Genomic DNA, 17,006 nt, shown 5'->3' with positions numbered 1-17,006 from the left:
TAATCTGGACCAAGTCCTTGCAGCATGTAGGCGATGAGTTCTTCATCCTCTATTCGCTTGCCAATGGCAGCAAGTGTATCACCAAGATGTTTTACTTTACGAAAGTAGTCAGCAATTGTCATGTCCTTTTTCTGGATAGTAGAGAGTTCCATACGGATCTGCATTGCTCTTGCTCGAGATGTGGAAGCAAATTGTCGCTCCAGCGTAATCCAGGCTTCTCGTGCAGTGGTGATTCCAACCATCGTGCTGAGAACCTCCTCAGTGACTGATGAGTTGATGAGGCTGAGTACCAGCTGGTCCTGGGGGTACCAGACTGTGAACTCAGGGTTGATGATAATTTTGCGATTCCCTGTTTCTTCACTTGGTTCAACGGCGATCGTCTGGCTTGGTGCAGGCATGGATCCATCCACAAAACCAACAAGGTTTTGGCTACGCAAGTAGGGAAGGATTTGGGTAGACCACAGTAGATAATTTTCTTGTGTAAGCTTAACACTAATCACCTGACTGATCGACGGAGAAGACATTGTGTTGATTGGGATTGACATGTTTAACAGCAGAGGCTATGGATCTCGTGGATCTTATTTCTGCTCTGATACCATATCAAGTTTATGCAAAACTGTACCTCACACTATTGAGGACATATTCTATTTATATTGGCAAAAGATTAACTAATAGATCCGATTTCATAGGAAACTAACGAAGTAAGCCTATTCTTATGGCATGACTAACTTCAAGCTATTCTAATGGATTGACCAATTCTAACAGGGAGAATATGAAGTGTAGAGGTATACGAGAGAGATAAAAAAGGTGTCCTAATAATGTTGTAGAGAAGTGAAAAATGGGCATTTGTGTATGAAAAAGAACCCTAACCACAGAATATGGGAAGTTTAGGACCACAAATAGAATGGTTGTGCATAAAGAAAGGAAGAGAACCCAATAATTGATATGCCCATCGTCACCATCATGTTGATTCTAGTAGTAGTGGGGATCCCTTGGGTTTCCTCTGAACCCAACCCAAAGGCCATCACTTTTTTCTCTTTAAAAAAACACAAAAGGGCCTTCTTTCCTTGCCCATTGCCTCCCTCCCTCCCACGTTCTGCCACTCGCATGGCCTGTAGCCGAAAGTGCATGCGGGCAGAGTTATCAAAACGCCATTACATGCCAACTCTGCCTCCATTTAGGGTTACCAAACAAATAAAAACAAACCCCACAAGATGCCTTTCCCATTTGCCCCCACAATTTTTATAACCAACACCACTAACTCACCTCTTCCGACTCTCAGTAGCTAGCTCAAACGGGTATTTGGTCTAACAACGGTGACTGACTCTAGAGGCTGAGGATCTCACGTTGAAATGATAGAGTAGACTAATACGACGACTCGGGTGTTTAAAAGTCCAACAAGCTCCCACGGGTATTTAGTTTAAAAAAAACGACTCGATCAAAGAAGAGTGACGCTAAAGAGACACGAGTAGACGAACACGACGACTCGGGGTGTTTGTCTGCCACTCGTCCTCTTAGTTAGGTTAGCCACCATTATTAAAGGCTAAATTCAAAGTGGGTATAAGCTTTGTCATTTCTTCTGTAGGCTTGGAAGTTGGGTGTTGGGGAAGAATAATCATCATAATACGCAAGCAAATCCTCTCACATCCCACTATCCCAAAAGGGTAACCCTACTATGAAAAGTTGACACACACTTTCTCCTTTAGGAAAATAAAACCCCTCTTCTTAATTTCTCCAAAATTTTTAAAATATCCATACCTATCTTACATTTTGAGACATTTTTAATCATTCTCGAGTACACAACACAAGACAGTCTTCCAAGCAACTCATATCAAAACCTCAATTTTTGAACTTTTTACACCCTGTGTTGGATGATGCACTGTCCTTCTTACCCTTTTTGTTGGATGTATGCCGGTTGAAGGTCGGCCGATCGTCCGGTGAGCACCTAGTTTCATAATTATTATGGAAAATAAATGAAAAATGAATTAAAAAAAAAAAGGGCATCTGCAAAAATAAGGTGAAGCACTCGCAGTCGCATGCATTTGCAGAAAATAATAATAAAAATAGTCAACGATTCTTTGCTTTATCAGATAATTGGATTAATAAATTGTAAAGCATATATACTTTAGCGCCGTTGCGTGGGCTTCCCCTCTTGTGTTTAACCCTTATTGGTTCATTCATTGCATCTTCCTTTCTACTTTTCTTTTCTTTTCATTTTCTTAATCCCTTCTTTAAACGCTAATTGCTTCTCTCTTAATACACACTTTAATCTCCCTAATTAATCCCAATTATGTAATCCCTAAGCATCAAATGTTTTCTTCTTTTAACTTTACCCTTTTTTTTTTAATTATTATCTGCGGTCCCGTGTCGATTTCCAATTTCTCGACATTTCTTAGAATATCGAGGAAAAAAATATATTCACGGTTTTAAGGGTTGTTTCTCCCCCGTCCATTTCCAATTTAGTCGAGAGAATATGTGAGATCTCATATCAGTTAGAGAGAGGAATGAAGCAATCCTTATAACGGTGTGAAAACCTCTCCCTAGTAGGCGCGTTTTAAAACTGTGAGGCTGATAACGATATGTAACGAGCCAATATTTGCTAGTAGCGGGTTTGGGTCGTTACAAATGGTGTGCAAGCGAGGACGCGGGACCCCAAGGAGGGTGGATTGTGAGATCTCACGTCAGTCATAGAGAAAATGGAAGCCTCTCTCTAGTAGACGTGTTTTAAAACCGTGAGACTGACGGTGATACGTAACGAGTCAAAACGGACAATATCTACTAGCAGTGAACTTGAACGGCTACAGAATATGTATTAACTAATTGAATCATATACGATCTCATTGACTTCCGTAATCATGACTTAGAAGTCATAGCATTCGATTATTGACTTTTAAAACAGATCAGACATTTACCCTACAAATGACCACATCCGTCTCTATTAACCTATTTTGTTCTTACTCACCTCTACCAAAAACCACTTACCATATAATTAATTACTTTAAGTCATGTATTTCTCGTTCTCGGGTATTCAATCAATTAATTCCCCAAACCGAGAAAGCTTGAGCAGAACAAGATTACCGAACCTTGGAGTTACTCTTAGCTAGACGGGTTGTCAGCCCCACCATCTAACAGAGTGACCGAGAGTTTGGTACAACAATTCTTTCAAGACGGGAGAGACGCATCGGAGATATGTTTATCCACTTACCATATAATTAATTACTTTAAGTCATGTATTTCTCGTTCTCGGGTATTCAATCAATTAATTCCTCAAACCGAGGAAGCTTGAGCAGAACAAGATTATCGAACCTTGGAGTTACTCTTAGCTAAACGGGTTGTCAGCCCCACCATCTAACAGAGTGACCGAGAGTTTGGTACAACAATTCTTTCAAGACGGGAGAGACGCATCGGAGATATGTTTATCTGAGGAGGAGGGTTCGTGGTCGGGCAAGCAAGATCAAGGTTCGCAAATGTTAAGGTTTTTTTGTCCCTTAGAATATTCAACGAAAACAAAAACATATTGGGATCAGCAAGCATGGGAGAGCTTAGATGCACTGTAAATGTAGAGAGAGAATAAGATTTATATTTACAAGAATGCATTGGAAACAGTAAAAAATTAATAATTGAAATAAAAATAAATAAATAAATAAATAAATAAATAAATAAATAAATAAAAGGATAACATTTTCCCACCCCCATTGTTTTTCTCCATGCTTTTGCTCTGTGAATTGGCAATAAAATATTAGAAACTCATCCAATAGAAGATAAACACTTTTAAAATTCCACACCATTATGCAACCTCCCCTTTTATTTAATTAATTAATTAATTATTTAATTTCCCCTCCCCTTTTGAATTCTATATAAACCCCACAGTACTTCTCCCTCTCCACACAACAACTCACCCACAGCCCTTAATTTGTTGCAATTTAGTGGAACAGCTTTTGGGTTTTAGGGTCAAGTCCTTCCAAACATACAAAATTGCATTTCCACCCCTCACCTCAAGATTTGGAGGGTATTTTAGCAATGTTTTTGGAATTGAAATTTAGGGTAAGGAGGAGGTGACAGAAGAGAGTGAGCACATAAGGCACTTTCTTGCATGCTAGGGTTCATGCTTGAAGCTTTCTGTGCTTACTCTCTATCTGTCACCCCACCGTTTCTCTCTCTTCTTTTTTTTCCCTTTTTTTGGCTTTCAATCCGTTTTTGCCTCTTCTCTCTCTACAATTTCTGTTTTTTCTCATATGGGTTTGCCAAAGTTTTGATCTTTTTTGAAATTGCTACTCGTTTTGATTCCATCTATTGATTACTTGCTCAGCTTTACAGGTTTTGGTGTAGCTAGGTCTCTCTCACAGCTTCTAAAGATCCAATCTTTTTCCATTGTGGATATCAAATTCAAAGGATCAGTTCATCAATCCAATCCATTAATCACATGGGTTTGTTGTAAAACACAAACTCAGTTGATGCAACATGCAGCTGAACTTTTTTTTTTTTTTTTCTTGAAATTTTTATGGATTTGGGTTGTTCTTTGATCTGATCTTTACCTTTTTTTATTTACCTAATCTGTTGGCTCTTATTTGTAGGTTAATTGGATGTAATTAAATCATTTAAATTATTAATTAATGGAGAAACTGAACCATTCTATGTGTTGTGAAGATCTAATTCTGTTGGGGTTGAAGATGATGATATACGTCACGAATTTAAACGATCGGTAAAGAATATCAAGAATTCTTGTTCTTCGAGTTCCATCTCTCAATACTTCTAAAAGAAAGAGATTTGAATTATTAGTCGAGATGTTTTCGTTATTACCGATAATATGATACAACAACAGATAGCTTATTCCAAACCCTGTCCCGTTTGTTTCGCTCGCAACAATTCAACGAGTGAAATAGTATTTTCTCTTCTTATTGAGCTCATAACTTGATGTGATTGCAAATGGAAAGCATTTAGTTAAATTTGGTATTGGTTTTACAAACAAGTTCATCAAGAATTTGTTCTTCAAGATCATTGTTTTGCTTCTTCAGTGATCTAATCTTTCCAATTTTGTAATATTTTAGGATTTTGATGAAGTGGGTATGTAAGAGATTGTTAGAACAAGTACTGTTTTATTAAACTATTTGGCCTTACAAAAGAAGTCCTACTCCTTATGCTCTTCACATGTAAACAAGTTATTATTAGAATATGTATGAAACTTCTTCTTCTCAAGTTAAAAAAGGACGTACGATTCTGAGAAAAAAATGTTAAAAATTTGAACTTTAATTTGTTTCAGAAAGTTGAAAGCCATGAAGAGAATTGAATGAAGCCATTATTTTGTAAGAAGTTCATAAGTTTCATAGAAAGATTTAATTATTAGAGAAGAAAACAATAAGACCCCATCAAAGAAGATTTTTTTCTTCCTCAAATGTGGTTTTTCTTCAAAATTTCAAGTGAAAAATCCTCGTCGAAACAACGTTGTTCATGTGATTTTCTAGCGAAGAAGTGGTACCAAAGAGCGATTTCGAATGATGAGATAAGAAATTATGTGTTTTTTCTAACGAAAAAATAAAAAATTTTACATTTTCAGTATTCACTATGCTAGTAAAATCACCTTGAGACTATTGTAAAACGAAGCTAGTAATGTAATGCATCAACTATAATTGTCAATCCGATAAGGCTATGCTCAACAACAGTAGGAATCGGGATTGGATATGTTGAGATTGCTGAGGCAATAGCTCTGCACCATGGAACCTTTTGACTGGTAAAGCCCGCTAAGCGAACGAGGTCGGTGACTCACGAGTTAGCTTCCGACATGCAGTGGCATAGATCGACCAAAATTTGGCTTGAAGATCATCCTCCATGGGCGGACACAGCTCTAATCTTTTTAGGTTTGTTTGCAAAAGAAACATCTATAATCATCAATCTATAAGAGCAATGGGTATTTCATAAATTCCACGTCCACACTCCCTTGTTTCACTTGTACAAACAAATCCCTTCTCATGTTCATTAAAACATTAAGATAAACCCTAAATAATAACTCAAAGCCATCCAGAATTAATACAATATCGTCTGTTTGAAAAATGGAATATCATAAATAGCGGATTCGCATACTGATTCTGAAAGAAAAGGCTGATATGAAGCATGATGCTCACTTCTCTAGGAGGAAGTACATAATGTTCAAAGCAGTAGTTGGGATATAATGCTCCCAATCTCCATTAGCGAACCAAGAACTCACAATGTTTTGGGATGACTTAGACGAGACTCCTGCAGTCCAAGAATCAGCCAACCTAAAACCGAATTGACGAGCAGCGGAAATGATTGTTGGCTCATCGACTCGTCGCAGGACGTGGCAAAGAATCAATGCACATTCGGAATCCTTGCTAGGCGAGATGAGCTCTTTTGCAGTTGAAAACAGTGGCAAAATAGCTTCAGGAACATACGTGACGTCTGTCCCTATGATGACATCAAAACCTCCTGTGCTTATTTCTCTGATAGTTTCAATATGGATGCTATTTCCCCACTCCAGTCTCTCTGTAATTAGTTTTGTGAGGAAATGCTGCTCAAGATTTGAGGTTACATTTTGAGATAATAGGTTTAGAGCACTTGGGTCTCCGTCGGTGGCTACTACAAGATTAGCGGAGCCAACAGCAACCATAGAGCAAATTCCTCCACAGCCACACCCCAGTTCTAACACCCTCTTTCCAGCACATATAGCGGGATTTTCTGCCAGGACAGAAGCCATCAAACGAGCAGATTCCCACAGCATCAAACCAGTGGATTTGCAGGTATGTTGGAACTCTTTCGAGAGAACTTTAATTTTGAAATTCCATCCTCTAACATCCACCTTGATAATCTAAGAAAATCAAACGATTGGACACAAGTAGAGTTTAGAATATGGGTGGCCAGATTGTGGAAAATAAATGAAAAGATCAGTAGTTTGTATGATCATAAAGATTTGGGGGCAATCTTAGAATTTTATCATGGATAAACACACCTCATTATCCTGAGAAGGTGAGATTCCAAACATATCAATTGCAACACCCTCGGAGAAGTCGAGTTCAAAATCGTTGACAGGCACCTCTGAACGGTTCTCCTTGGGCCCAGGCTGGGTTTTAACTTTATCGGGCAAGCCTGCCCTAAGACCAGCTTCTGGAGTTGCAAACTCAGAAAGGCTGAATACAGCTTGGACCCATCGCCTTAAATCACAAATAGAAAGAGTTACTATTAAAAAAAAAAAATGCCTCGCCGGAAGAACTAAATTCGTAACATAAAAAGCAAAGAATCAATTTAAACATTTCAGATCTAATGAGTTTTAAATCAAACTTCAGATTCAGCAAGTTCTTTGCGTAGGTTAGGACATCACACATGCACCCATATAATGAATTTGAATTTCAATATGAAGCAAAACATTACCAAGCAAAACATGCCCATCACCTAATGCGTGGGGTAATAATCGGTTACAGCATTTTGAACCTGGCAATTCAAATTCACTTAAGTGGCTATTTGACAAAACAACTAAATTAACAACTATGATAACCAAAACTGTGGACAATTTGAATTAGGCATAATTTTGGCCATGAAGTGAATAAGACTTAATCCAATCTGAGGAAACCAACAGTAAATTAATTAATTAATTCAAGAAAAAGGTGGAAATATTTGTACAAAAGTATTTACCTATTCATGACCAAATCCCTCGATCGGTTCTCAACTTGTTTGCAGCATACGTCAAGTTCTTTAACATCAAATCCAATTTCTTTAAATGTACTTGTAAGAAACTCATTAGAGAAGTAGAAAGCACGCTGACCGAGGTAGAGGCATTGAGATTAAAAACTGACCAACAAAAGAGCATATTATTGTAAGCATGAAAAAGAGTGTAACTTACAGTTCCATCTCCTCGGACGTAAAAGTTCTCACTGATTTTTTTATCTTTGCAATCAAATCGTTCCTGTCAATGAGACCCGAGAGAAAGAGCATATGTACTTGAGAACCGTATGGTGAAAGAACATAAACATCTTGTATAAAAGCCAACAAAAAAGAGAGGGACTCGGCAACTCATCATGGAAATTATCGAATTATCAAACAATATATGAAAAAACAAACTCGGCAACTCATCCATAGATTCAATTAGAAGGAAATTGAACATATAGTATAGCTACACTGTTATTTGTAAACTCTACTTTCAGCATTTTGATAAAAAAGGAAGAGGTCCTTCAAATAATAGATAATAAGATGTGGCAGAGCAGAATAGCACACGCAGACAAAAGAAAACAATAAAACATATTGTAGATACCTGAGCAAGGTCACCAGTTGCATAGTCACGAAACAGAACGCATCCAGTAGGCTGAAAAAAACGAAAGATGATCAAATTTCATTGGATCATCAGCCGTTCTTAACAAGACACGATAAAAAAGATTGAATGTTAATGAGTGCTAATGAGTTCTTACTTTCAACACTTTTTTCACATTTCGCAACACCAGGGACATCTTCTCTGGGGAAACTGCAGACAAAACAAAAATCTGCTTAATAAGTTAGCTACTTAAAAAGTAGTAATAATGAGACTAAGTAAAGATCAAATGACTGAGAAAATGGTAAAACATGAATAATTTATCAACATACTAAGCTAGTAAAATAACGATGATATATTCAATAGAGATTCCAAGTCGTAATTTTCAGTGAATTACCATCGTTACTACATCAACTGATGATGGAGAAATGTGGTTGCTCAAGTCATCAGCAGTAAGATCACAAACAAATGCAGCAACACGGTCGTCATTGAAGTCTTTATGTGCCTGCATGAGCAAGCTAATCCATTTAGCCAACCTAAGCCACTTTTATCATTATCAAATTCCAAAAGCTAAGAAAATACTAGTTAGAACATGAAGGCAATGAGACAGGACAGCAACAAAAAGGCAAAACTTCTAAGCAAAAATTAATAGGGTGAAGTCATTATGCCACCAAACCTTGACTAAATTCACTGCTCGTGGTGAGAAATCACATGCATGAATGAAAACATTTGGGTATGTAGCAATCAAGGGGAAAACAGTATTTCCTGCTCCACAGCCAACCTGAAAGGGAAAAGAAAAACAATTTGAAATACTAGCTAGCACCTAAAGAAAGATAATGGTAGGGAGCTTTTTGATTAAAAATATGGATAATCAGGCAACATTGAACTGAATGACAAGAATTGATCACTTACCTCCAAAACACCTTTTCTTTCTTCTCCCTGAAGATCCACAAAATATCAACGATTGAGTACATTTGAGGCCTCCATAACACAAGAAAAAAGAATGCTACAACTAAACCTCGCAACATGCTGAACTCACAGAAAAGTATTGGCCCCATTCTTTGTCCAGGTAGTGTCGGTCCTTGAAAAACTAAAAAGTGAAAATGGAAGCAAATACCATTACCATGCTATAACTAAAGCTTATGCATAGCAAAATAACAAAATTGAAACTATTTGAGTAAATTTCAAAATTTTCTGAAGGTGAGTGAATTACATCAGCAGCTTTGAAAACAATGGCAAAGAGAAAACCAGCCAAAAATTGAGCGATGAACTTTTCAAAATGCTATTCAAATAAATACTCCAGATACCAAGAACCAATCCAAGTTCAAAATGATTTTAGCCAAGCAGTAACTTACTCGGTCTTGATGCTTTTTATAAAAGATATCCCAGTACTTCTTAGCATCTTTTTCATACTTCTCTGCAAGAATGAAAGAGAGTTAACGTGATATATGAGGGACTGCACGTGTGTTTGAGAGAGAGAGAGAGAGACCTCTCCAGAAAGGAGAAACTCCAGTACTAGAGGTAGAGTAAATCTGAATCTTCTGAGTTTCCCGTTGTTGCTCCACAGCCTGTTGTCCATTCAAATCCATGCTCTCTCCCGCAAAACTTCAAGAAGAAAATACATTTCAAAACAGAAACCAAATATCTGTACATTAATATTAAGTTTGCACCACGAGGAAAAGAAATTGGACTTCAAAGCATAATCCCTCGAGGAACAACTATCATGGAATCTTGAGCTACCTCTTCCAATTACAACCATATGAGCATCGATTCGTTATTCCAAAAAGGGAAGCAGTAAAAAATATTCCAATAAGAACAATACAGACTTCGATGAAAATGCCAGAATATTGAGAATCAATCAAAATCACTAACGATGATGACGAGATGGATGAAATACAAGTTCGCAAAGAATCTAGCGTAAACAGAATATTCATGTTACCTGTTGAGATTCAGATCGAAGCGCTGCACGAGGAGAGTTGCAGAGTCTGTTTAAGCAACAACGTCTTTGCCGCCAATATAGAGCGTCACCTATGTTGCACCGAGGAGACACTGCGCTGAATCAGGGTTTCGGCATAGGGTTTTTTACAAAAACTTAAAACGCAGCGTTTTAGGGACATTTGTAACTGGAAACCGACGATTAACCGTCATTGAGACAGGCGGGAAGGAAGTATCAAAACGCACCGTACGGCTGCGACCTTTAAATTTTAGCGACAAACGACATTAGATTTTTTATTTTTATTTTTTGAAATTTATGAATTTTTACATAATTTATTTGAGAATGTTATGAAAAATAAGTGCATTCAGATATCGCTTTACTTTATTGGTTGGATGGTCTGTATGTGTGAAATCATACTTTAGTTAGAGAGAAGAACAGAACATTTCTTGATAATTGGATAGGGTATGAAAACCTTTCACTGGCAGACACGTTTCACAATCGTGAAACTGGACAACGATATATAACAAATCAAAGCAGATAATATTTGTTAACGATTGAGTTGTTACAATAATTTTGACATATAATGGATCAATTCAATCAAATAAAGCATTTCTAGGAATTCAAGAATCAAGCACTTATTTTCAGCTTTTACCTTCCAATGAACTCTCCATGTTTCCTATATCATACACTGTATATAACTGCTAACTTTTACTGAAAATTTGGTGGGCCTCAGTCACTCATTCTAGAGAATAATTACAAATGAAGGTTTAAAAGAATAGACGCAAAATCAAGTGTAGGGCTGCAAAATCAAGTGTAGGTTGTTGAATTTAATTGCTCTGCTCTGCTTCTTCACCTTCGCTATGTTTTTCATTACTGTGCAAGGAAGGGCTTTTCTGGTCCTTATCAGCATCCGATGAAGCTCCATTGTCCAGCGCAGGCATATCACCATTTTCTGCAATGTTATTCTCTTCGGCGTTACTGACCGTTTTCGGGAGGTTCCTTGAGGAAGAGACAGTCAATAGGCGACCGATGCCTTCGTACAAACTTTTCGCGTCCAATATAATCATCGCCCCGCCCGGATAACAGCGGCCAAAACAAGTAGCACAATGGGGATAAGCAACCTACAGAAGATGGTGCAAAATCAGCTAGGAGCCCTTTTAGAAGGGAAATCTCAGATGGCAATGGCAAAGCAAAAAACTTAAAACAACACCTCTATGAATGCGCGGCAAAGCTGGAGGAAAAGTCCAGACTCATTATCTTTTAGCATGCGAGTTGTGTTGTATCTCAATAAAGAATCCGAAACAGCCTGCAATCCTTTTATTAGTTCTTGAGCTATCACATGTTTCAAACTCAAAGGGGCACAATGGCGAAGTTCGTTCATAGCTGCCGATACACCTAATACCACCGAAAGGAGATGTCGTTAACGGACCTAACATATTGCAACAAAATAAACTTCTAGTTCTAATGCAAATTTCTTACTTAGAGGTCATAGGTTGAAATATGGTCGGATAAATTAGTTGTACCAAGCCATGTAACAAACTATTAGCATTACCATGAAAACAACAAAAGGCAGGCAAACAACATCTAATTTCTTTTTTCAGCTTCAAACGAATCTATCAGCATGCAGCATAAATACTAACATGGATCAGGTTATACAAAAGCAGAAAAAAGTTGCATTGTTCCCACTTTTATATTCATTTTAGTTCAATATGATTTCTCCTCTTTAAAGGCATTATTTCTTCTAGTTTATTCCTCTGTGCCTTACGTTTAAAGCTTATTTTATGGAGTCGAATATCGATTCAATTGATAAATTATCGGCTTGGAGAGCCCAGCTTGATGGAGAGCTGGGATTGCTTCGACAAGATATGAATCTTTGTACAAAAGACTAATTCTCCTGCAATACAAACAGGCCAATTGATTGCTTACTCCACCATTTCTAACAAGAACAAAGATAATTCTATAGCAACATAATTGGAGAGCTCTTCTCAATATTATCAAAATTTTCAAGATGGCAGCAAAAGTCAGTACAAGAGTCAACTATAACAGGGGAACTCTTTTTATTAGATTTATGCATTCTGCACTTCTTTATCGTGTGTATCTTTGTTTCTTTTCAGTCTACTCTTTGTAGTCTGCCTTCTTCATAAATGAAAAGTGTTGTTTCATTTTCGAAGATATATGTGTCTGTGTGTGTGTGTATGACCGCTTGACAAGTTTTCTGGGAAAACTTGAAAAACTATTTCACAGTATATGAAGCAAATATCTGACATACCATTCACAAAAACGGCAAGAGGTGGATGTTCCATCAAATATGAAGGTGGAGTCACGTCTTCCTGACTTTCCTCACCAATAGTAGTTGCCGGAAAGCCAACAGCTGGTAGTGGGACCCAACGATGGGAATCCAGAACTAACTGCATAGGCAATACATGGTCAGTCAGTCAGTCATGAGTCATGACAGTGATATTGATTGCAGCCAAGCAACACCACCAGCCTTCCTTAGAAAAATTGAATTGCGGAGTTTCAGTCTAGAAGAAAGCATGCTTCAGATGGTTACCTGAAAATTATCAACTGCAGTACCCATATTTTTTGAAAATAAGTTGAGAACTGCCCTGTAGAGTAATTAAGTTAAATAATTATAAAGAAATAATGTCATTAATATTTAGCTTGAAAAACAAGAAACCAAAAATATAATAGCTGCCTTACTCTTCAAAAAGTGGAGGAAGCAAACCACGAAAATCCATTCCAACCCAGCCAAGCCCCATAGCACAGTACTGCAAATAACACAATGAATAATTAAAATAAATTAAGTAGTTGGAACTCAAGTTTTTTTTTTTTACATTGAATATTTTTTTTTACCTAACGAATAACTGAACCTTCCTGGAAAAAATTGAAAGAGTACAAGAACAAATAAAAATAAAGCCCACAAAAAAGGGAGGCAAAACTATAAAAACGAATCAAGTAAAACAAAACCTAAAGGATAATCACAAAAAGGCTTCGCTATCAAAGCCCACAGACAAACATGAACTTAACAATGGACCAAATATCGCTCATAATTCTCTTGCTATATTGAAATTAAAGCTAAACATGAGGATATCTTGACTTCAGTTTAGTTAAATGCAAAACTTTGAGCATCTCAGTCTTCTAGCACTTCAGGATGTTTCCATTTTTTTTTCTTTCATTCTTTGTGGTACATTTGTACAATTGTGATATAAGTTTAGGCGTTAACTTTAGGTTCCCTTCCCTTGTGCTTTTCATCCCCAATGCACATATTTTCACGCTTCTTAATGAAGTTAGAATACATTGGGTGTATATATTGTTATTTTATTGGTTTAAATGATCAAAGTTCAACACACTCGCCACACACAAAAACAAACAAAAAAAATAAAATCTGCAGTGTAAGGGTTCATTTAGAGTTCTGTGTTTCAGCTATACGAGTTCATAAAGAGTAACAGAAAGATATTTTTAAAAATTATTACAAACATTATAAAACTCATCATATCGATAATTTTGAAGCTTTGAGGTCATTATTTGGTAACTTCTGAATTAGGCTTTGGAGTATTGCTAGGAGGGCAACTTTGAACCTCAAACTCTTAAAAGATTCCAAGAACTAAAAGTCGATAACTATTCATAAATTAATCAAATATTGGGCATAAGGGATTCTTACCATGCACTGTTCCAATATATTTGATAGAGATCCACCTTCTGTTATCTTTGGGAGCATTATTTTGAGTGTCTTCAAGTGAGAAGTTATCTGATGCATAGACCAACTAAAAAGAAGCCCACTGTCATAGTTTTCTTCATTTCCGGACGTATCATCAGCAAATATAGCTCGATATTGGTTAACAATGTCAAAAAGATGTGTCCTATGACAATTGATCATTCCTTTCAAATATTCATAAGCATTTCTCTGGTCAAGATCTTCGAGAATTCCAGTAAGCCATGCCTCTCGGCATCGTAAAAACTGAAAGAAGATTAGTGGAATCCCATATAATTAACTCCATTGAAAAGAAGATGGCAAAATCTAGTACAGAAAACTTCTTATAATTTTTCAAGTTGAGAATAGATAACATGCAAAGTTTTAAAACAAATGAAAGACTTTTACCTGTAAACGCATTTCATATTCACTAAATACTCCAATTCGACGTAGATATCCAATGATGCGGAGACATTCAGGCAGCTGCAGTATTTAAGAAATTATTATAATTTTTATATCATGATTTTTATGACGTGCTAGCATAATCATAATTCAAGAAGGTTACCTGAATATTTGAGCGAAGTTTTTGGAGAAGTTGAGAAAGAAGAGATTGGGTGGTTTGCCTGACTTCTGACACCAGTGCTTGAATAACTGGTACTCTATGGGAAAAACAAAGTCTAGTTAAGATGCTTGTTACAGTAGCTTCCAAAACAGAAAATCACTTTGTGAATAATAGGTGAAAAACTTACTTAGGGTGCATAGTTGAAAGTTTTGCGACAAATGCTTCCAAGTCAAGAGCTTCATCATAATTTCCATTTCTTACACACCTGCAGAAGAAACGGAATCACCAAATACCTCTTTTGTAATCTTCTAAAAATATAGGACCAAAATAATATGAAAAAGATTTTGAATTCATGCTATCATTAATTCCTGAAGCAAGCTCGTGCTACAAATTTACAATACATGCTCTACTTTATTATATTTACAATTATAATCTTTCAAGTCTAGAGCAGTTAACTAAAGAAAATTATAATGGAGCTGGAAGCACATTAATCCTTGACTAGTGGGTGTCTTGACTCAGCACGTGAGCAGAGTAAAACTTATCCGACCAAAATCAGCTCCATAAAGTATATAGGGTGAACATGTATTGAGCTAATATATATATATATATATTTTTTTTATAAGAATTGGGGCTAAAATAGGTTTAGAATGTAAAACAAAAAAAATAAAACCAACAACAAAACATATCAGCTCCGTGTACAACAGCACCAAGTAAATGAAAGGTACATGCCAGCAATAGCTTAAAAATTATATTCTTATTAACTATATATTAGCAGTCAGCAAGGGGAAGTGCTTTAACATATTTTTAGCTTACACTGTAACAAAAATAAGAACATATGCTTATTGCAGCTTACACTGAAACATATTGTCTTGAACAAACCAGTTTGAAGTACTTTACATATTCATATATTCAAGAAAACAGCACAAATGCATTAATTTAATCTAATCACATATTTGGTTGACACAAGGTAAAATTTTTAGTGCATAGGTCAAACATTGAAATACATACGTATCCATAAGCTGAGGAATTTCAAGTAAATCAAGCAGAGTACTGTGATGTGTTAGCAATATCTGGTTCATCTTCCTCTTCTCCAGAATCTGTTCCGCATATTCAATAAACTCTGTGCTACCCGATGTCAAATTTGGAATCTCAGATATCTATAACAGAGGAAATTAATATCTCAATATCAAATATTGTCACGTGTAAATGTAAGAACAGTATGATCCGTTGACTTTACTGCCTCATCTTAAGAGTTATCCTCCCACAGCTAATAATAACGAGAATGTTGTAGTAAATAAACAATTTTAATCATCCAAGAACAACAATTAGAATACCGACAATAATAGTTATAAAACAGGCATGAGAAGAGGAACATCAGAGAGGTGATCTCTTAACAGATGAAACAACCGAAGTGATTTCACATTGTATACTATCTATCAAGCCAAGGAAGTTAAAATTGATTGAAACATTTGATTGCCATGTGAAGTCCAATGCGGAAATTGATTAACTACCACACTGTCAATAGTCAATTAGCAATAATCATCTGAACAATTATCGGCATAAAGTACACTTTCCCCTAATATTAAGATCTCAAACCATGAACATATGCAAGTAAATGAAGGAAAGGCAATAGGACTTCGGAATTACCAAAGTTTCAAGATGCTTATCGATGGAAGATACTTCTTCTCGAATTGCAAGCAACGCATCGGCGGCGGCAATGAAAGCTCGGTAGTTGCCCACTGCTACCTCTTGTATTTGCCTCCGAATTCGCTCCGCATCCACCTGAAGAAGCTCCGGTTCCTATACATGACGAGATATGTCACTAATTACAGAATAGACAGTGAGGCACTTGCTTTCAACTTCAAACCAATCAATTAAATAATCAGAAGAAAATCAAGACATTGTTATTTCTGAGCTAGATTGCATTCAACCACTCCATTTCCTAGTGCAACACACAACAGGTGAGAGATGTTAAAAAATAACCTTGTTTAGACGATCGAGTGTGAAAGAAAGGAGCTCCGACACATATGGCTGCTGCGCGGCAGAGGCGAGTGGAAGGAGAGTGGGAGCCGTCGACGATGCGAGCTCCTCCGCATTCTCGGTCTCCATTTTCCGGACCTCCGTAGTCACTGGTACGACAGCCCGGATCTAGAAACTTGCGTTCAGAAAATCACGTAGAGTCACAGATCTGCCGGCGAGCCGATGAGCTCCGTCCCCGCTCATTAGCGAAACCGGTAATCGTTTTACTATTTGGATCTGAAATGACTTCAGTTTTTTTTTTGACGACTAAGAGAGAGCGTTACTTCTCCAAAAGAATTCTTTGTTCTTTGAGGGGTAATATGGTCTATTTACTAACTTTTCGGTCTAAACATACCCGATAGTGCAATTTTAGGAATAGAGGGCTAGTTAAGCAAAGCAGTGTTTTTTCACCCTCTTAGGTAAAAAAAATAAAAAAAAAAGATTTGATGGCATTTAAGTGAAATTTCACCGCATTCTTCAATTTTCACCGGACTGAAGTCAAATTCACCAAAAAAAAAAAAAAAAAAAAAAAAAAAAAAAAAAAAAA

General features: G+C 36.7%; 2 protein-coding genes and 1 long non-coding RNA gene across 4 annotated transcripts; 1 reads left to right on the top strand and 2 right to left on the bottom strand.

Moving 5' to 3' along the window:
• Window positions 1-3,900: 3,900 nt before the first annotated feature.
• Window positions 3,901-4,628, top strand: LOC111477312. Its single transcript, XR_002717249.1, has 2 exons — window positions 3,901-4,044; window positions 4,318-4,628. It is a non-coding gene; the product is annotated as an uncharacterized LOC111477312 (long non-coding RNA).
• A 1,251-nt stretch (window positions 4,629-5,879) lies between these two features.
• LOC111477194 lies at window positions 5,880-10,337 on the bottom strand. 2 transcript variants are annotated; one of them, XM_023121224.1, is made up of 13 exons: window positions 10,191-10,337; window positions 9,741-9,856; window positions 9,607-9,668; window positions 9,270-9,341; window positions 9,164-9,190; window positions 8,928-9,032; window positions 8,649-8,756; window positions 8,412-8,483; window positions 8,258-8,308; window positions 7,850-7,912; window positions 7,642-7,766; window positions 6,962-7,163; window positions 5,880-6,820 (listed from the first exon to the last, which is right to left on the bottom strand). In XM_023121224.1, the coding sequence occupies exons 2-13, from the start codon at window positions 9,838-9,840 to the stop codon at window positions 6,116-6,118; spliced, it is 1,692 nt and encodes a 563-aa protein (XP_022976992.1). In that variant the 5' UTR covers window positions 9,841-9,856; window positions 10,191-10,337; the 3' UTR covers window positions 5,880-6,115. The 2 variants fall into 2 exon arrangements, with proteins under 2 accessions (XP_022976992.1, XP_022976994.1); XM_023121226.1 differs by having other exon boundaries at window positions 9,291-9,341; window positions 10,191-10,336.
• Window positions 10,338-10,779: 442 nt separating this feature from the next.
• LOC111477193 (conserved oligomeric Golgi complex subunit 8-like) lies at window positions 10,780-16,716 on the bottom strand. The gene is made up of 12 exons (XM_023121223.1): window positions 16,424-16,716; window positions 16,088-16,240; window positions 15,449-15,597; window positions 14,628-14,705; window positions 14,444-14,537; window positions 14,287-14,361; window positions 13,849-14,145; window positions 12,888-12,955; window positions 12,739-12,793; window positions 12,457-12,595; window positions 11,398-11,582; window positions 10,780-11,308 (listed from the first exon to the last, which is right to left on the bottom strand). The coding sequence occupies exons 1-12, from the start codon at window positions 16,547-16,549 to the stop codon at window positions 11,015-11,017; spliced, it is 1,713 nt and encodes a 570-aa protein (XP_022976991.1). The 5' UTR covers window positions 16,550-16,716; the 3' UTR covers window positions 10,780-11,014.
• Between the last annotated feature and the right edge of the window lie 290 nt (window positions 16,717-17,006).

This window comes from Cucurbita maxima, unplaced genomic scaffold, assembly GCF_002738345.1.
Source record: "Cucurbita maxima cultivar Rimu unplaced genomic scaffold, Cmax_1.0 Cma_Scf00003, whole genome shotgun sequence".
Lineage (NCBI taxonomy): Eukaryota > Viridiplantae > Streptophyta > Magnoliopsida > Cucurbitales > Cucurbitaceae > Cucurbita > Cucurbita maxima.
Note: the sequence above shows the minus strand (reverse complement) of the source record. Positions and strands in the feature narration are given on the sequence as shown.